Source organism: Myotis daubentonii, chromosome 3, assembly GCF_963259705.1.
Source record: "Myotis daubentonii chromosome 3, mMyoDau2.1, whole genome shotgun sequence".
NCBI lineage: Eukaryota > Metazoa > Chordata > Mammalia > Chiroptera > Vespertilionidae > Myotis > Myotis daubentonii.
The window spans coordinates 80,714,249-80,735,926 of record NC_081842.1 but is presented as its reverse complement, the minus strand read 5'-3'; the positions used below and the strand labels follow the sequence as shown (position 1 = coordinate 80,735,926).

The 21,678-nt window shown below is 42.3% G+C and overlaps 1 protein-coding gene across 1 annotated transcript in view; it reads right to left on the bottom strand.

Moving 5' to 3' along the window:
* Nucleotides 1-3,147: 3,147 nt before the first annotated feature.
* LOC132229641 (cell cycle control protein 50C-like) overlaps nucleotides 3,148-21,678 on the bottom strand; it is a 29,774-nt gene continuing 11,243 nt past the window's right edge. The window contains 6 exon segments of the mRNA XM_059686186.1: nucleotides 3,148-3,227; nucleotides 4,455-4,556; nucleotides 4,559-4,726; nucleotides 7,418-7,627; nucleotides 20,969-21,109; nucleotides 21,527-21,614. Coding sequence (XP_059542169.1) covers nucleotides 3,148-3,227; nucleotides 4,455-4,556; nucleotides 4,559-4,726; nucleotides 7,418-7,627; nucleotides 20,969-21,109; nucleotides 21,527-21,614 — 789 coding nt within the window.

The following is a 21,678-nucleotide window of genomic DNA, read 5'->3' as shown; positions in this document are numbered from 1 at the left end:
TCAGACTGAAGAATACATTTTTACAGCCAGGCAGTCCACGGATGCTGGTTATAAAAAAGAAACTGAGAAATCTTCATAAACAAAAAAGAAAAAAAGTCAACGGAGTCTAAGTTATTTTTACAATGTTAACTTGCCCTAAAAAGCATCTGTTTTAGCGGAGTGAGGCTCTTTCCATACAGACCAGGAGCAAAGGTGCCCCGTGCCTGTCTGTGCCGGCGGCTGGCTGTGTGAGTCCCACAAGATGTTTCTTGCCATCAGAGTAATGACTTCAGTTTTTCCATTCCAGCCGGGGTGAAATGAATAAGAAAACTGGATCCTGCCTCTGGAAGCAGGACACGGCTCTGCACTAATCAAAAAAGGAAGATTCATTATAAGACAATAGCTCACTCTCCAGACTTTGAAGAGTTCCTAGATTTGTCAGAGCGGCTCTGAATCATTTTGTGGACTGCCGCGGGATTAGCATGGGGATACTGTACAAGCCTGACCCTCTGCAGAGAAGTTTTTCCTTAAATGAGTTCCTCTGGCTGCTCTCTGAGTCACTGCAATCCAAATCTCATAATTTCACCTTCTCTGCTAATCATTTTTCCAGACAGCTATTTGAAGGGTGAGGAGGATAGATGGAGGTAGAGATAAAAAGGGGGCCATGGCTTACCTAGAATGCAATTCACTAAGAAGTGCCCATGAAGTACTGACACTGTAAACAGGTACAAGGAGAATGACGCTTTTAGAAGCCTGGTCAGTAGAGAGAAAGGCTTCAAAGGGCCGAACCAAGACTGACTGAGCAGTGGGCTCTGACCCAGTGCTGAGAGAGGGTCCCGGCCGAGCCGCTGAGTGGCTCCTCCTGTCCCACCGGGTGGAGGAGCCAGGAGAAGTCTGCTCTGCAGTCCTTTCACTTACGAGCATCCAGAGACAAAATATGTTGACAATTGCGGGCCACGGTACTTGGGGTTCTGGTGGACACATTGCAAAGGAAAACCAGCAGCTGTCTGAAGCGAGTTTCTCTTACTAACATTTGGTTAATAAAGCCTCCACCACGAAAGAAACCAGATGAAAAAACCAGCCTTCGTTAGGAAGGCCTGAGTGCAAGCTGGGAAAGATTAGACTGTGTCCAAGTCAGGAGTTTTTTTGTTTGTTTGTTTTTTAATCAACTTGAACACCTCTCTGTGCCCAGCATGGCCTTATGTGCTTTGGGATCATACAGAGGGAGTGGGAAGCCTGGTGCTGCCCGTGGGAGCACATGTTCTCTTTTGTCGGGGAGGCCAGTGTGACATTCAGGAAACGGAGAGAAACCTAGGGTGAGTGTGGAATTCATGCACAACTGTGCAGGGCAAGTGCAAGTGGGGCCAGAAGGACACAGAGATCTGTCTGGCACGAGTCCCTTGAGAGCAGAAGCGCCAGCTGGCTCATTCTGGTATCCTGGGCATTGTGAATCTGTCCCACAAAGTAGGAGTTTAATTGGTAAATTTCAAATAAAGGTCAGCTCTACACTTTTGTTCATGTCTATCTTATGGATAGACTTATATTTTGTACTAGTGGCCTGGTGCACCGAATTCATGCAGGGGAGGGGGGGGGAGGGTGTCCCCTCACCCGGGCCTGCACCCTTTCCAATCTGGAACACCTTGGGGAATGTCCTTTGGGATCGGGCCTAAACTGGCAGTTGGATATCCCTCTTGCAATCTGGGACTGCTAGCTCCTAACCGCTCACTTGTCTGCCTGCCCGATTGCCCCTAACTACTCTGCCTGCTGACCTGATCACCCCCAACTGCCCCACCCCCGCTGGCCTTCTTGCTCCCAACTGATCGCCCCCCCCCCCCCCGCACTGGCCTGATAGCCCCCAACTGCCCTACCTGGCCGGTCTCCCGGAAGGTCTCCTGCTCTAATTAGCATATTACCCTTTTATTAGTATAGATAGGTCCTTTCCATGGACTCAACTGGAGTACAAAGTGACATGAGGAGGACTTGTTTAAAAAGTCTTGGTGAATGCAGATGCCTTCTGTGATTCTTGATTTTATGTGTCAACTTGATCGGGCCATGGCGCCCCAATGTTTGGGTCAGTCATATTCTCACTGTTTCTTTTTTTTTTCGTTCTTTTTTTTTTTATAATATATTTTATTGATTTTTCACAGAGAGGAAGGGGGAGGGATAGAGAGTTAGAAACATCGATGAATGAGAAACATCGATCAGCTGCCTCCTGCACACTCCCTACTGGAGATGTGCCCGCAACCAAGGCACATGCCCTTGACCGGAATTGAACCCGGGACCCTTGAGTCCGCAGGCTGACGCTCTATCCGCTGAGCCAAACCGGTTAGGGCTCTCACTGTTTCTGTGAGGGTGTTTTTGGACGAGATTTACCTTTGCATGGGTAGGACAGGGTAAAGCAGATTGTCCTCCATAATATGGGTGGGTCTCATCCAATCAGTTGAAGGACCGAATAAACCAAAAGGCTGACCTCCCCCGAGCAAGAGGGAATTCCCCAGCAGGCAGACTTCAGGCTTCATCGGAAACATCGACTCTCCCTGGATTTCCACCAGCTGCCTTTTGGTTTGAACTGCAACTCTTTCCTGAGCCTCCAGCCTGCAGCCTCCCAATCAGATGTTGCACTTGCTAAGCCTCCACAATCATGTGAGCCAGTTCCTTACACACACACACACACACACACACACACACACACACACACACACTTGGTTCTGTTTCTTTGTAGGACTCTGACTGATACAGCATCCTATAAGCTGACGGACAAGGTTGAGGTGTAACAACGTGTTTAAGCCTTTTTCCAGTCAGCTCCATACCGGAGGAGTGCGGACCTGAGGGGTGAGAGCCCAGGTCTGAAGTCAATGGGCCTCTGCCCTGCATAGCTCACCTAAAATCCGAGAAGCAACAGTTGCTCAGATGACGACAGCCATTGCCAACTCCTGGTATATCAGTTTCCTTTGGCTGCTGTAACAAATTACCACACATTGTCGGGGGTACGAGGGTGGGGGTTGGGAGGGTGGAAGGTCTTTTGTTTCCCCCCTGCCACACACTGGGATTTTAAAACATCATAAACATATTCTCGTACCGTTCTGGAGGTCAGAAGTCTCAAATCAAGATGACAGCTTGGCTTCTGGAGGCTTCAGGGGAGGATCTGTTTCTTGCTTTTTTCAGCTTCTAGAGGCTGCCGGCATTCTTTGGATCATGGCCCCTTCCTTCCAGCACACCAACCTCTTGCTTCCGATCTCCTGTCTCTCCTAGAAGTACCCAAATTATTACACTGGGCCCACTCAGGTAAACCAGGGTAATCTCTCCATAGCAATCTCTTTAATTTAATCACTTCTGCAAAGTCTCTTTTGACATAGAAGTGAACATTCACCGGTCTTGGGGATTAGGACATGGCTATCTTTGGGGTGGGGGTGGGCAGTATTCAGCCTACCACACCCTTGGTCACTGGTTACACATGGAAGGTAGATAGGGGAGAGGTTTCCAGGTTTCAGAGTTGGCACTTGAAACCATGTTGGGTTAGTTTGGAAAAGTTCTCAACTATTTGGTAAATGCAGAAAGTTGCAACAAAGAAATGCTTTCGTGGCTGCCAAAGAGACACATATGTGTTGGTGCTGTATGTTTCTTTAACAATGGAAATTCTGCTCCTAAAGTCATTGCAGAGTAAAGCTCCCCCCACCTAAACAAATGAAATAATATAAACATGTTTTTAAAAGTATAATATTCTGGTCATCGAGGGACACGAATCTATGGGGCCTCTTGTCCTGGCAGCTTTACCAAGTACTTGGTTAAGTCTCCTGTAAGTGACTTTTAGAAGGAATTCAAACCTTTTAAGATAGGCCTTGAGAAGCTCCTAAACACATCCAATTCGAGTATCTTAAATCCACGCCATTGTTTACTTTCTAGAATGTTATCCCCGGGTGAGGTCTAGAGTTGTCCTGTGCTGAGTACAGTTTGTGAGGGTATCAGTCACGTTTAGGGCTTCCCTCCCGGCTGCATTGTGTGCGCTCAGGGCACTGCCATAACCTTTGCTTGGTTTATTTCTAGCAGAGAAAACTTGGCTTTGACTCCATAGAAAGCAGAGAACACCAACTAAATCAGTTTTCAAGATCATCCTGATTGCTCACTTCAATGCTCAGTGATTGTTGTAGGGTAGTTTATAATAATTTCAGTAAAGACTGGGGTCTGAGCCTGGGTGATGGTTGAAAGGACTAACCTGATCTTGGGGACTCAGCCAGCTTACTCTTGTCTGGTGATGGTCCTCTCCCAGGCATTCACCCGCCCTTAGGCACAAGGGCTTTAAATAAATATCCGAGACTAGGTTCAGAGCTCAAGGATGATTTATCTCCCTCAAGGACATTTTACTATACATAGTATGCCTTTCCCTCCTCCTCTCCGCCTCCCCGGAAACTCGCATTTATCCGCCTGGGATTGAACCTGGCCCCTCAGTGCAGTCCCCCTTGAAATATCCCAGTCACTTCCAGCCTCGTCAGAGGTCTTTGGCTCTGTCACTTCACCGACCACGTCCGTGCTTTCTGCTCTTCTTTTCAGAGCTTGACTTTGTAGTTGGGGAAGAACATTTTCCTTTTGGCCAGCATCAAGTGAATCGCCATCATGGAAAAGGAGGCCAACCACGTCACGGCGCCTGTCACTGTGTAGGCGAGACCGAGGAAAAGGCTGCTGCCCCCGCTCCACGTCAGGGTGGAGAGAACAACTGACTTCTCGCCTTGGAATCTGGTGACTGGAAAGTCTAAGGAAAGGCGACCTGTCAAGGATCTGTCTTCGCACTTCTCAGCTCTACCACCCTGTATCCTAAATACAGCAGGTTGAACCATATAACATGGCTGTTTTTGTAGGTCAAAACAGGGTTGAATGATTTCATATGGTCTAATCTTTATCAAGTAGTACATTGTATGTTACTGTAATGAAATTAAGTAAAAACAAGGCTTCCCTCTACATCATTATCATGTACAAAAGTGAATCTGACACATAGATCGATCGGAGTGACTTACAGACAACTGAAAATTGAACAAATATATTTAAACCCAAGGAAATAAAAAGAATACAGATAGGTTTTACAGCAAACCTGACTTTCGTTTTATGACTCAGGAGACCCGGGGTAGGGTGAAATCATTTTAGGCTAAGGTTTGATTTCCTACCTCAGGGAAAATTCTTCAAGTCGAGTGAAGAACAAAATAATAGTGAGTTATTGCCCTGGCTGGTGTGGCTCAGTTGGTTGAGCGCCGTCACCCTGGTTGTGGATCGGGGTGGGTGCAGGAGGAAACCTATGTGTTTCTCTCTCACATTGTTGTTTCTCTCTCTCTTCCTCTCACTTCCTCTCCCTCTAAAAACATATGAAAAAAATAGTGAGCTACATGGTGAAATATTTTTGGTGGGAAAACTAAAGATGGGGCATTCGTTTGGGTTTTGGAAAGGCCAGCCTCCCTCACTGCTGGGGTGAAAGTGCTTGAAGTGGGTTTGCTATCATTAGCATTTTAATGATGTCATTTTGATTATGCATGTGGTTTGAGGTTTTTAAACATCTGGTGCCTTTTTGTAAACCAAACTAATAAACAAACAAAGGCTTCTCATAGCAACGGCACCGGACAGCAGCATTTCCCAGCAAAGCTCTCAAAAGGCCTCAGATCACTTGGCAACATGCTATTTAAAGGCACAAGGAAACTAAGTCTCTCTTTTACGTCAAAATTCCTCATTGTCACCAGGTCCTTGAGTGCCACCTCAACTCATCTGCCTGTTTTCTCTCTCCCTCAGCTCTAGCAGAGGGTCTTTTCCTCACACAAAGAACATCCCCTCTCTGTTAGAAGTGGTAGGTGTTTTCTGTAGCTCAGGCTCCATTCTCTGTGCACATCTGCCAGGCCTTGAGGCTGGGTGGGTAATATGCACCCAGGGCTTAACACGGGTAGTGCAAGGCTAGGACTGAAGCTCTAAGATTTAGACCTGAGCGTCACCAGCATTAAAATGTGACTGGCTGAAGTCACCCAAGGAGAGCTTGTCTCCAGAGGAGAAAGAGAGGATCTCCTTTGTTTGGAACCAGACCCCCTTGTTCCCCTCTGCCCCAAACTCACCACCAGGCACTGTGAGGACAGCAGTTCATGACATTTGTTCCTCCCTCCTCCCTATTTCTTGATGGCAACTGCACCTGCTTTACTAGTAAGGCAATCACAGACCAAGTCCGTGGGATCAGAAGGTCCAGGTCAGGAGACCACTGTCAAGCTCTTTTGTTGTTGTTGTTAATTTTTTTTATTGTCTAAAGTTTTACAAATGTCTCATTTTCCCCCAGTTGACCCCCCCCCCCGCCATTCCCACCCTGAGGGCAGCCCCCACTGCCCCAGTGTCTGTGTCCATTGGTTATGCAAATATGCATGTAAACAAGTCCTTTGGTTGATCTCTAATCCCCCGCTCCCCTGCCATCTGTCTCTGGATCCATTTTAGTTCATCAGTTCATGTTGATCATTATATCCCACATATGAGTGAGATCATGTGATATTTATCTTTCTCCAACTGGCTTATTGAGCTTAGCATAATTCTCTCCAGTTCCATCCATGCTGTCGCAAATGGTAAAAGTTTTTTTATTTTTTATAGCAGTGTAGTATTCCATTGGGTAGATGTGCCACAGGTTTTTAACCCACTCATCTGCTGATGGGCACTTAGGCTGTTTCTAAATCTTAGCTATTATAAATTGTGCTGCTATGAACATAGGGGTGCATATATCCTTTTTGATTGGTGTTTCTGTTTTCTTGGGATATAGTCCTAGAAGTGGGAATACTGGGTCAAATGGGAGTTCCATTTTTAACTTTTTGAGGAAATTCCATACTGTCTTCCATAGTGGCTGCACCAGTCTGCATTCCCACCAGCAGTGCAAGCAACTTTCAATCTCAAATGTTTTTGGTGGGGGAGGGGAGAAGGCAGGGTTGCTGAAATGTTACTCTTTATAGCTTTCATTTTCACAGAATAGAAGTAGAGGCCCTGCTAAAAGGAAGGAGCTGAAGGCAAACAGAAAGAGGCAACAAACTGCCAGGTGGAGATGGAGTCACATCAATGAGGAACCTCTGACTGAGGAACATCCCTACCCCCTGTCAGGAAGGAAATGTCCTCACTCTATTCTGGATTGAAATGATGGAGCAGTCATTCACTTAACCACCAAGATTTCTCATTCAAGCTCCCCAGCAGATAAAGAAACTGAGGAGGTATTTTGTGCTAAGATCCTCTGGCCCACTGGGGGTCCCATGAACCACTCCTAGCCAGCAACCCTGAGATGCCACATGGCTGACCTCAAAGCTGTGTACAAGCCCTGGAAAGATCCTGCCTCCCAGAATTAGTTTGAAGAATAGAAAAGTACAGAATGAAATAATTTGACAACTAGCACCCAGATGGACACTGATTTTCCTTCATTACAAAGAGAAGTAGTATAAAAGGATACTGTAGGCTATGTCGAAACTATAGTTACCAGCAGGCAAACCTTCAGTAAAATGCTGTACTCGATTGAGTTGACGGTGTAGTTTCTTGAAAGTGGGAAAGGCAGCTGTCCGCATCCACACAATGAAGTCCTCATTGATGAAGCCATTGTTCCCTGAGTCCTTTTCGTCCAGTTCATAGATAGGCTTAGGCCAGTTTGGGGGCTTTGCAGTTCCTGTGGGGACAAAATAATGGAGGTGGTTTGGGAAAAATCACCTACCCACCTTCAGTTTTCCTTAGAGAATGAAATAACTTTTGATTTTCTGAGGAAAGAGAAATAGATACTAGAATTTTTAAAAAAAGTGTGTGTGTGTGTGTGTGTGTGTGTGTGTGTGTGTGTGTGTAGCTACCTGAGCATGTAACCATTAAAAATAATGGTTATAAAGACTTAAGGACACAGGGTGGGGGACATGCTGATTATATTTTTATAAGGCAAAAAAACAGTGGAATATAAAATTATATGTATCTTATGTGTTCTAAATGAAGCACTGAAAAAGTAGGTACAGCACAATAATAGTGGTCCTATTCTGTGATAGCATTATATGCTCTGATAGTATCATAACTTCACTAGTGATCTAAAGAGAGTAAATGAAAATACTTGGTTAATATTTAAAGAAAAAAGAATTAACAACCATTGATGAGGCAGCGGAAATGGGAACTCTTGTGTGGAACATATAAGTGTGTGGACGAACATGATCTCTGGCAAAAGAAATAAAACACACACACACACAAAACAACATTATTTCTGACAATTTAGGAACATGCATCAAAAGCTTTAATATATGTTGCATACATTTCAGCCCAGAAATTCTTCTAGGAGTGCATTGTAAGGAAATAATCATGGAAGTGCATGGAGATTGGGTTGCATAGATAGTCTCTGCAGCACTGTGACTAAGAGCTCAAAAAGGAGAAATTGGTAAATGGGGGGAGGTAGAGAGCACAGGTGTTGCAAGTCTGTTCTAAAACCAGGAGGCCTGGCAGGTTTCAGTGCCGTAGCAATGCTGAAAGCACAGGGTGGGGGCCAGTGCCAGGGCGTGAGCCTGTTGTGTTTGTTGTCACCCTCACACTGCTTACTTTACTGTGGGCATGTCTGCCATTCTTATTCCACAGTAGAATCTTGTGTACAGTGTCTTTCTCATCTTCTTTTCACAGTCCAGTGCCCGGCACATAGTAGGTGTTGAGCCCACAATCCAGGCATGTGCCCTGATCAGTAATTGAACCATGGCCTCCTGGTTCATGGGTCAGTGCCCAAACACTGAGCCACACTAACCAGGCAATACAGTTTTTATTATCAACTTCTGTAAGCAAAGAAACCATCAACAAAATGAAAGGCAACCCACTAAATGGGAGAACATATTTGCCAATGCTACATATGACAAGGGGTTAATTTCCAAAAAATATAAAGAACACATACAACTCAACATCAAGAAGACAAACATCTCAATTCAAGGACTTAAAGAGACACTTCTCCAAAAAAGACATTTAGATGGCCTATAGACATATGAAAAATACTCAACATCATTAATCATCAGAGAGATGCAAATGAAAACCACAATGAAATATTATCTCACCCTATCAGAATGGCTACCAAATAAAAAAACAATTGTTGGCAAGAATGTGGAGAAAAGGGAACCTTCATGCACTGTTGGTAGGAATGCACATTTTTGTAGCCACTGTGGAAAACAGTATGAAGTTTTCTCAAAAAATTAAAAATGGAACTACCTTTTGACCCAGTGATCCCACTTTTGAGAATATATCCAAAGAACCTGAAACACTGATTTGAAAGAATACGTGTGGGATTTCTTTTTTTTTTTTTTTTTGGTTTATTCTTTTTTTTATTTATTTTTTATTTTTTTAATTAAATCTTTATTGTTCAGATTATTACATTTGTTCCTCTTTTTTCCCCCCCATAACTCCCCTCCTCCCAGTTCCCGCCCCACCCTCCGCCCTCACTCCCCACCCACTGTCCTCATCCATAGGTGCACGATTTTTGTCCAGTCTCTTCCCGAATCTCCCACACCCCTTTCCCCCCCAAGAATAGTCAGTCCATTCCCTTTCTATGTCCCTGATTCTATTATAATCACCAGTTCATTCTGTTCATCAGATTATTTATTCACTTGATTCTTAGATTCACTTGCTGATAGATGCATATTTGTTGTTCATAATTTGTATCTTTACCTTTTTCTTCCTCTTCCTCTTCTTAAAGGATACCTTTCAGCATTTCATATAATCCTGGTTTGGTGGTGATGAACTCCTTTAGCTTTTCCTTATCTGTGAAGCTCTTTATCTGACCTTCAATTCTGAATGATAGCTTTGCTGGATAAAGTAATCTTGGTTGTAGGTTCTTGGTATTCATCACTTTGAATATTTCTTGCCACTCCCTTCTGGCCTGCAAAGTTTCTGTTGAGAAATCAGCTGACAGTCGTATGGGTACTCCCTTGTAGGTAACCGAGTTACTTTCTCTTGCTGTTTTTAAGATTCTCTCTTTGTCTTTTGCTCTTGGCATTTTAATTATGATGTGTCTTGGTGTGGTCCTCTTTGGATTCCTTTTGTTTGGGGTTCTCCGCGCTTCTTGGACCTGTAAGTCCATTTCTTTCACCAGGTGGGGGAAGTTTTCTGTCATTATTTCTTCAAATAGGTTTTCAATATCTTGCTCTCTCTCATCTTCTGGCACCCCTATAATTCTGATGTTGGTACGCCTGAAGCTGTCCCAGAGGCTCCTTACACTATCCTTGCATTTTTGGATTCTTTTTTCATTTTGCTTTTCCGGTTGGGTGTTTTTTGCTTCCTCGCATTTCAAATCATTGACTTGATTCTTGCACTCCTCTGGTCTGCTGTCGGGAGTCTGTATAATATTCATTATTTCAGTCCGTGTGTGCTTAATTTCTAGTTGGTTCCCCAATATAACATCGAGGGTCTCATTAGTTTTCTTGTAGATCTCATTAAGTTTATCGGCGGCTTCTAAACAGTTCTTGAGAGACCTTAAAAGTGTGGTTCTGAACTCTATATCTTCCATTGACAATTTTGTCCTGTTTCTTTGTCTCCGCATTTTGTTATGCTTCCTTGGTGCACCCCCTAGTGGTCTTTGTTCGAAGTCTTATAGTTAAACCTTGATTGTTGTAGCTAATACCAGGGAGGGTTTGACCTCCAGGCCAAGTGGCTATGAGAATCAGCTGTGTCAGCAGTGAGAGAACTTCTGTCCTCTAGGGAGGTGCTAATCTAGCCTTTGCCTGAGGCTATCCGGCAAATGCCTCTGTGCAGGGCTTGGGTAGGGCGGGTCGCACAGGATCAACAGGGTGGGCCGGAGAGAGCAGTTATGGTGGCTCTCAGTCCTGTCCCCAGGGGCTCTGCCTCTCTGAGTCCCAGCACCCGCTGCAAAGCTGGGAGAGAAAGCTGCACTTGCTCTGACCGAAGCCAGACAGTCCCGCTTCTCCCGTTTGAGTCTGGGTCCCTAAAGACTCGCCTGTATCTGGAGCTCAGAGTCTGCGACTCCCTCCCGATTGAAAACAACAACCACGCCCTCCGCTGCCAGCCCGCTCCGCGCACTCCACACCTCAGAATTTGACTTCAGCACTGCGCCTCCTCTGAGTGTCTGTATGCGTTTCTCTTTCCTCCTAGTTGTAGGACTTCCACTCAGCCAGCGTTCCTGTGGTTCTGGGTGATATCCTTTCCATCTTTTAGTTTCACTTTTGAAGTAGTTGTTCAAAGCAGCAAACTCCGGTGTTAACCTATGCCGCCATCTTGGTTCTCCGGGATTTCTAATATGGCAGTGGAATAAGTGGAAGCTACACTGACACTCTCCCAGGACCAAACTGGAAATACAACTAAAATACAGAACTACTACCCTGAAAAATCAACTGAAGATTAGCTGGATAGAACTCTGATAACCAAGGACAGAAAGTGGAGACCACAAAGAGACTGCTGGGAAGGGCTGAGGTGTGAAAGGACTGGCTGGAGTCCCACAGACAGCAGCTGAAATTCTGGAGGGATATCTCAGCTGTGGGGAGATCCCACTGAGAACTCTGGGAGTATTCTGTGATAGCATCATATTCTTCCCAGCAGAGAGCACCAAAACTGAGAAAGGTGCCCACATAACATCTGCCATGAAAAGCAGCAGGGTTGCTGTCTGCCAGACAGAGATGGCTGGAAATGCAGGCAAGCTCTTAAAGGGCTAATGCACAAAAGTTCATGTGCAGCCACTCACCTCGGGCTCCAGCAGAGGGAGGGCAGAGTGGACTAGAGCTGTGTGAGCAGAAGCCAGGATTGGGGGCTCTGAGGTTGAGTTTGGAGGGCAGCCACCTCAGTTTCCTGTGCCGAGTCATTTCCTCACACTGCAGAAGACATCTTTCTCCAGTAGATGTTGGAGGGATTACAATACCAGATATCAAGTTATACTACAAAGCCACTGCACTCAAAACAGCCTGGTACTGGCACAAGAACAGGCATGAAGGTCAATGGAACAGAACAGAGACCCCAGAAATTGACCCACGCCATTATGCTCAATTAATATTTGACAAACGAGGCAAGAATATACAATGGAATTAAGACAATCCTATACAATAAAAGGCTAATATGCAAATTTTCCCCTTGACCAGGAGTTCAACCGGGAGTTCAACCAGGGGGTGGGGCCAACCAGCCAACCACCTGTGGCCTATCCCCCAGCTGGTCCCACCCCTGATCGGCCCCACTACTCCGATTGGGGGTGGGGCCAGCAGGCCAACCTCCTGCATCCCCTCCCTCTGGCCGGCCTGGCCTGATCGGCCCCAATCAAGGCTGGCTGGCTGGACCCCACCCATGCACGAATTTATGCACCAGGCCTCTAGTCTCTTCAATAAATGGTGTTGGGAAAATTGGACAGATACATGCAAAAAAATGAAACTTGGACCACCAACTTACACCATACATAAGACTAATCTAAAAATAGATAAAGGACTTAAACGTAAGTCATGAATCCATAAAAATTCTAGAAGAAACCATAGGCAGCAAAATCTCAGACATCTCTCATAGCAATATGTTTACCAGTACATCTCCTAGGGCAAAGAAAACTAAGGATAAAATAAACAAATGGGACTACATTAAAATAAAAAGCTTCCACACAGTTAAAGAAACCATCAACAAAACAACAAAAAAGCCCACTGCATGGGAGACCATATTTGGCATTGATACATCTAATAAAGGGTTAATATCCAAAATATATAAAGAACTCATACAACTTAATAAAAGGAAGATGAACAATCCAATAACAAATGGGCAAAGGACCTCAATAGACACTTTTCGAAAGTGGACATATGGAAGGCCAAGAGACATATGAAAATATGCTCAAAGTCACTAGTCATCTAGGAGATGCAAATCAAAACGACAATGAGGTATCATCTCACACTTGTCAGAATGGCTATCAACAACAACTCAACAAACGACAAGTGCTGGCGAGGATGTGGAGAAAAAGAAACCCTCGTGCACTGCTGGTGGGAATGCAGACTGGTACAGCCAGTGTAAAACAGTATGGCATTTCCTTAAAAAATAAAAAATGGAACTCTCATTTGACCCAGTGTTCCTGCTTCTAGGAATATATCCCAGGAAAACAAAAACACCAATCAGAAAGGATATACTAGTATGCACACCTATGTTCATAGGAGTACAATTTGAAATAGCTAAGATTTGGAAACAGCCTAAATGCCCCATCAGCAGATGAGTGGATTAGAAAATCGTGGTACATCTACACAATGGAATACTACGCTGCTGTAAAAAAGAAGGAACTTCTACCATTCTCAACAGCATGGATGGACCTGGAGAGCATTATGCTAAGCAAAATAAGCCAATCAGAGAAAGATAACTATCACATGATCTCACTCATTTATAGAATATAATGAACATCATAACAGAAATAGCTACAGAGACAAAGAAGCATCAAACAGACTGTCAAACTACAGTGGGAAGGCAAAGGAGGGTTGTGGGGTGGGGGGGGGGGTAAGAGATCAACCGAAGGACTTATATGCATGCATACAAGGATAACTAGTGGACACAGACACTGTGTGTCGGGGGGAGGTTAGGGCATGTGTCGGGTGGTAGGGGAGCTCGGGGGGAGGTCAATGGGGGAAAAAGGAGACATATGTACTACTATTTGTAATACTTTAAACAATAATAATAATAAAAAGCCCCACAAAACAAACAAACAAAAAAACCCCACACAACTAGGCCCAGGAGTAAATTCAACAGAAAATAAATGCTAATAAAAGTTAAAAAAAAAAAAAAAGGTGAAAACCTCGGAATTCAATTATATAGTGACCATTCATTCCATTTTTGCCTAAGACACTCCCAGTTTATGCCTGTTGTCTATTATCCCATCTGATAAGCACCTATCCCAAACAAATACTGTCTACAGGGTGTGAGATACCCATGTGCTTACTTTAACCTGTGATTAGAGAAAGATAACCTGAGACCCTTTCAGTCACATATCCCTGCAAGCTGCTGGACATTCCAACCAGTTAGGCCAGAGCCTCTGTCTTGGGCTATGAGACACAAGAAGCTGTCAGACTGCAGGTCAGCGGGATCCGTGGCAAACATGGAAAATTACAGGTTATGTTACACGTACATGCCATAGTGTGGGAAATAGATGCTGAGTGGTCTTGCTGAGAGTAGTCTGAACTCTCTTGTAACATTAATTTTGTTATTCATTGCATAATGTATTTATTTTATTGTTTGATATCAGTTTTTTATTTGCTAGTTAATCCCTTTAGCTGTAAAGAATAAAAAATGGAACATGTATGTTTGATGTCAAATTAAGTACAGTTTCTAAAGGAAGTTGACGAATGTGATACTTGCAAGGTTGGTTGGCATTTGGAACCATCATAGTGTCAATGACCACATGAAAATCAAAACACATAAAACTGCTCCAGAAAGGGAAAACCAAGATGGCAGCATAGATAAACAACTGAAATTGCTGCCTTGCACAACCACTTCAAAAATACAACTAAAGGACAAAACGGAAATCATCCAGAACCACAGGAAGGCTGGCTGAGTGGAAATTCTACAACTAGAAGGAAAGAGAAAAACACACTGAGACTCAGAGGAGATGCGGAAGTAAAGTGCAGAGGTATGGGGGCACACGTGGAAAGGGCTGGCAACTGAGGACACGGTTGTCTTTTTCAATCAGGAGGGAGTGTCAAGCTCCCAACTGCTCTGAACTCCAGTTCCGGCTGAGCCTCTGGGGACCCAGACTCATATGGGGAGAAACTGGACAGTCTGGCATCAGGCGGAACTCGAGGGCGGCTTTCTCTCAGAGGTGCTTGCAGCGATTACTGCAGGACACTGAGACTCGGAGCCTCTTAGGGCAGGGCTAAGGATCAGCCATAGCTGTTTGGTCTGCCCTGTTGATTCCCTGAGACCCCGTCCCACCCAAGCTGTGCCCATAGGCTTTTGCATATGAATGGCCTGGCCCTTTGTAATCTAAAATTACCTAACAAACTGAAGCTGAGTCAGAGAGAACCAGGACATCCAAAAGAAGGTCCAAGGCCCCACAGGAGCTTGCATTGCTTCACAGCTGGGCCTCATCTGGGCACCTCCAAACCCCATATAAAGAAGAGGAATCTGCAGATCTCTCCATAGCTCCTGCTGGGTAGCCTCGGGCAGAGGTTAAATTAGCACCTCCTTAGAGATCCAAGAGCCAGTGTACCCAGTGGCCAGGGTGGGACCATCCAATTACTTACAACTCCTCAGATCTATAAGGGGGACACACTCAGGCGGCAGACTCAGAGAGCACTAAAGCCCCACTGAAGCAAGTCTTGCCCCATAAGGGTGTCTCCAGCACAAAAGTTCTCCCACTGTAGACACAGCTGATTCTCACAGCCAATTGGCCTGGAGGTCAATTCCTCCCAGTGATACCTACAACAATCAAGGCTTAACTACAAAAAGACTGTGCACAAAGCCCACAAAGGGGTTCACCAAGAATGTCCACCTCAGGTAATTGGGGAGGCTGAGCCACTGGGCCCTATAGGACACCTAGCACAGAAAGCCAGTCTATCAACACAGGGAAGCATAAAAAATGCGGAGACAAAGAAACAGGTCACAAATGACAGAAATGGAGGAAAGCAAACTACTGGATATAGGGTTCAAAACCATGGTTATAAGGTTTTTCAAGAATTTTCTAGAAACCGCCGATAAATTTAGTGAGACCCTTGATAAATCTAGTGAGACTCTTGAGGATACGAAAAAGAACCAACTAGAAATTAAGCATACGCTGACTGAAATAAAGAATATTATACAGAGATCTAACAGCAGACTAGAGGATCGTAAGAATCAAGTCAAAGATTTGAAATACGAAGAATCAAAAAACACCCAACTGGAATAGCAAAAAGGAGAAAGAATCCAGCCCTAACCAGTTTGGCTCAATGGATAGAGTGTCAGCCTGTGGACTGAAGGGTCTCAGGTTCGATTCTGGTCAAGGGCATGTACCTTGGTTTCGGGCACATCCCCAGTAGGAGTTGTGCAGGAGGCACCTGATCAATGTTTCTCTCTCATCAATGTTTCTAATCTTTATCCCTCTCCCTTCCTCTCTGTAAAAAAATCAATACAATATATTTAAAACTAAATCCAAAAATATGAAGATAGTGTAAGGAGCCTCTGGGACAACTTCAAGTGTACCAACATCTGAATTATGGGGGTGCCAGAAGATGAGAGAGAGCAAGATATTGAAAACCTATTTGAAGAAATAATGACAGAAAAATTCCCCTACCTGGTGAAAGAAATAGACTTACAATTCCAGGAAGCACAGAGAACCCCAAACAAAAGGAATCCAAAGAGGACCACACCAAGACACATCATAATTAAAATGCTGAGAGCAAAAGACAAAGAGAGAATCCTAAAAGCACCAAGAGAAAGAAACTCAGTTACCTACAAGGGAGTACCCATACGACTGTCAGGTGATTTCTCAGCAGAAACTATGCAGGCCCGAAGGGAGTGGCAAGAAATATTCAAAGTGATGAATACCAAGAACCTACAACCAAGATTACTTTACCCAGCAAAGCTATCATTCAGAATTGAAGGTCAGATAAAGAGCTTCACAGATAAGGAAAAGCTAAAGGAGTTCATCACCACCAAACCAGTATTATATGAAATGCTGAAAGGTATCTTTTAAGAAGAGGAGGAAGAAGATAAAAATTATGAACAACAAATACATATCTATCAACAAGTGAATCTAAAAATCAAGTGAATAAAAAATTTGATGAACGGAATAAACTGGTGAGTATAATAGAATCAGGGGCATAGAAAGGGAGTGGACTGACAATTCTAGGGGGGAAAGGAGCATTGGGGGTACGGGAAGAGACTGGACAAAAATCGTACAACTATGGATGAGGAGAGTGGGGGGGCGGGGCATAAGGGCAAAGGGTGGGGTGGGAACCGGGTGGAGGGGAGTTATGGGGGGGGGGGGAGGAACAACTGTAATAATCTGAACAATAAAGATTTAATTTAAAAGAAACTGCTACATAACCTCAGAATCTACTTCAAAGGTTTGTGCTTTTTTAAAAAAAAGTGTATCCAAAGACAATGCTTTACCTTGTGCAGCTATAGAAGACCCATTTATTTCATTATGTGGGCATGGATTGACTTTCCATTTAGATCAAATGAGTTTCCTTCTAGTTACACTTTTTTATTTGATTTTTTTTTAATAATCAAAAGAAACCTTTAATGTGTTGGCTCCATTAGCACAGAAGAACTTTGTAAACAGTTAAATGAGGCCAATTTTACATCAGTGTCTTCAGATGCTTCAAATAGAAAATCAGAATAAGTTAATTATAATAATGGCTTAATTTTTTTTGTTTGATTCTTTATGGAATCAGAGCAAAGCATTTTGATATTCAATCTTGGAAGATTAAACCTCTGACATTAAAATAAATATCACTATAAAGTCAGTTTACAAATTCCATAATTGAATGTAAATTTTTTGGTTTTGTAGTGATAGCATAAATGCAAATTTGGTGGAACACAACATCGAAGTAAAGATAATTTTCTTAGTTAATTGGGAAATTTAAAGAGAAATGTTCCCAGCCAGTGTTGCTCAGTGGTTGAGCATCAACCTATGAACCAGGAAGTCACAGTTTGATTCCTGGTCAGGGCACATGCCTGGGTTGCAGGCTCAAGCCCAGTGCAAGAGGCAGCCAATCAATGATTCTCTCTCATCATTGATGTTTTTATCCCTCTTTCCCCCTCCCTTCCTCTCTGAAATTAATAAAATTATATTTTAAAAAAGAGAAAAATGTGCTTAAAATTGTTTGAGGTATGTATATAATTCACAATTATACCTAAAGAAGCTATGATATTTTATTTATCAAAATAAGAGTTGTATGTTGTGCAAAGTTGAGTATTTTTATATATTCATAGAGAAACTAAACTGTAAAATTTTTAAATTTCTTTATTGTTGAAAGTATTACATATGTTCCTCCCCCCCGCAGCCCCCCATTGAACTCTCCCAGCCTGCCCCTGCCCCCTTAAATTGCAAAATTTTTACAAGGACATGGATGCTAAATGAAAAATATTCTTTAGCATGGTATATATGTGGTCTGTTTTTTTACATATCAACCAGAATTTTAGAAATATTTGAGCTCTTAAAGAACTATTTTGTATGTCAACCGATGTGTCCTATAATGATCGTGAACTTTTTTTGATAAATGAGCCATCTAACTTCTGGTTGACTTTTGTTCAAAATAGTTGAAAAAAATTTTAAGTATCTGAAATATGGAATGCCAAAGAACTTTAGTTTTTGAAGATTTAGTATATAGCAAACAAGAAGATATTGAAACTTACCTCTATAAAAGCAAGGTAATAATTTAAAATATAGAATAATGAGAGCTCAAAATGTATATAAGATTTAAATTATACAATTGTGCTTTAGAATATCTCAATGTATATTTTGATGAAGCTCCTATTCTTTCTTTCTTTTTTTTTTTTTACTGTTCATCAGATTATTTATTCACTTGATTTTTAGATTCACTTGTTGATAGATGTGTATTTGTTGTTCATAATTTGTATCTTTACCGTTTTCTTCTTCTTCCTCTTCTTAAAGGATACCTTTCAGCATTTCATATAATACTGGTTTGGTGGTGATGAACTCCTTTAGCTTTTCCTTATCTGTGAAGCTCTTTATCTGACCTTCAATTCTGAATGATAGCTTTGCTGGGTAAAGTAATCTTGGTTGTAGGTTCTTGGTATTCATCACTTTGAATATTTCTTGTCACTCCCTTCTGGCCTGCAAGGTTTCTGCTGAGAAATCATCTGACAGTCGTATGGGTACTCCCTTGTAGGTAACTGAGTTTCTTTCTCTTGGTGCTTTTAGGATTCTCTCTTTGTCTTTTGCTCTTGGCATTTTAATTATGATGTGTCTTGGTGTGGTCCTCTTTGGATTCCTTTTGTTTGGGGTTCTCTGTGCTTCCTGAAATTGTAAGCCTATTTCTTTCACCAGGTAGGGGAAGTTTTCTGTCATTATTTCTTCAAATAGGTTTTCAATATCTTGCTCTCTCTCATCTTCTGGCACCCCTATAATTCTGATGTTGGTACGCTTGAAGCTGTCCCAGAGGCTCCTTACACTATCTTCGAATTTTTGGATTCTTTTTTCATTTTGCTTTTCCGGTTGGGTGTTTTTTCCTTCTTTGTATTTCAAATCTTTGACTTGATTCTTGCGATCCTTTGGTCTGCTGTTGGGAGTCTGTATAATATTCTTTATTTCAGTCAGTGTATGCTTAATTTCTAGTTGGTTCTTTATCACAACATCGAGGGTCTCACTAGATTTCTTGAGGATCTCACTACATTTATTGGTGGTTTCTAGAAAATTCTTGAAAAACCTAAAAAGTGTGGTTTTGAACTATATATCCAGTAGTTTGCTTTCCTCCATTTCTGTCATTTGTGTCCTGTTTCTTTGTCTCGGCATTTTTTATGCTTCGCTGTGTCGATAGAGTGGCTTTCTGTGCTAAGTGTCCCAATTACCTGAGGTAGACACTCTTGGTGCACCCCCTTGTGGGCTTTGTGCACAGTCTTGCTGTAGTTAAGCCTTGATTGTTGTAGGTAAAACTGGGAGGATTTGACCACCAGGCCAATTGGCTGTGAGAACTTCTCTCTCTACGGTGGGAGAACTTCTGTGCTGAAGACACCCTTATGGGGCAAGACTTGCTTCAGTGGGGCTTTGGTGCTCACTGAGTCTGCCCCCTGAGTGTGTCCCTTATAGATCTGAGGAGTTGTAATTGGATGGTCCCACCCTGACCACTGGGTACACTGGCTCTTGGATCTAAGGAGGTGCTAATCTAGCCTTTGCAGGAGGCTACCCAGCAGAAGCCAGCTTTAAAGCAATGCAAGTTGCCCTGGGGCCTTGGGGCAGGTGCAGTTTGTTAAGTTATTTTCAGATTACAAAGGGCTGGGCCTTTCATATGCAAAAGCCTCCGTGCAGGGCTTGGACGGGGTGGGTTCCCAGGGGATCAACAGGGCGGGCCAAGCCAGTGAGCAGTATGGCTGCTCTGCTCCTATTTTTAACTTAGTAAAATTTTCTGCTCTACCAGAATTAAATGAGATCAAGATTTTGTAGCATTTAAATTTAGTAATACATTCAAAAGAATCATAAATAGAAAAAAATGAAGTCGAAAAGACACTACCTATGAAAATATTTGGGTCGCAATATTAGTATATTTCAATAGAAAAGCACTGAAACTGAGAATATCCCCCATTTAGTAAAATTGGCTGTGAGCATAATAGGTACACCTCAGCACCTGTACATATTTTCTCAATTAAAAAAATTACGGTTAAAAGAGAAGGATTAATTAAAGGTGTTAACAAATTCAAATTGACTAACCGTAAAATGCAATTTTAAAAAAGATTGTGGACAATTTTGTGAAATTTAAATAGAATATTTTAATAAAATATTTTTTACACGAATAAAAATTTATTAGAAAAATACAGAGGCATGTAATGAAGACAGATATGGCTAAAAAACTTATTAAAGTATGTGACTATGTATCCAAAATTATTATTCTGCTTATGTTATCTTTTAATATTTAGGTAATAAAGGAGTTTTTTAGGTTGGCTTAATGTACACAGATGTATTGTTTTAAATAGTTTCATTTTAAAGGAGTTTGTAATAGAATTATTTATACGTCTACCAAAATAATGTTAATTTATTGATCAATAAATAAAAATTTCAAAGAAATATATCTGTAGTAATTCTGGTGCCCCCTTTTATTCTCAAAAGTAAACCATCTCAGACAATAAATTACGTGGTCACCCTAATTTTAGATGAAGCAACCAGTTTCTTAAAACATTGCCTTTTTACTAATGGTAAACTGGACGGAACCAGGGCAACGATTATTTCATGTTTCTAATAGGTATGTGATAGAGGTGCCCACAGGTATGGAAAGTTAAAACAAAAAGGAAGTCAATAAAGAAGGAAAGAAGAGGAAAACATAATTATTTCCTCACACGTAAACACCAAAGTTTCTACAAAGAGATAAAAAACATTACACTAATGTATGGCTCTTACCTGCAAATGCACTAGAAAGATCATTGGAATTTGGATTCTGAAACTTGATGAACTTGTCTGACCACCATGTAATTCCCCTTGATAGCATTGGGACTTTGATATATATAGATGAATTAATATTATATAAAAGAATGATGGTGTCTGTAAAGAAATTAAAAATTGTGTTAGAGATGTAAGCAAGTAATTTTGCACCCTCTGATATGCAAAGCTAGACATGACAAATAAACCAGGGTTTTAGCAGACTCCCAACATGCCTATATGCTATAGATGCTGGAATTACAATACTATTTCTATATGAAATATCTTGCCAAGGCACCAATGATTGAAAATACTCTTAAGCTCCATTGAACTCATGTCCCTAACCACTTTGAAACTCTAGTAAGAAAGAACTTACTTGCAAATGAAATACAGTAAGTCAGTGGATAAGGAATACAAAAGTATTTTAAAAAAAACAAACCCGCACAAACCTGCCATTCTGCTACAGAGATGATCTTCTGAACATTTAGTTACACACTTATAAAAGGGCACACCATGAAGAGAGAAAAAAAAATCACCTACCATTGAACATGCTGTTGGCAATAGCTCCACAAGGACAGATGGGGGTTCCATTGTGGGTCTTTTTGAATGAATCACAGCGTTCAACATCCTGGATATAAGATGATACACTTTTGAGAAGTGCTTTTGCTCAACTCCCTTAGAATGTTGAGAGA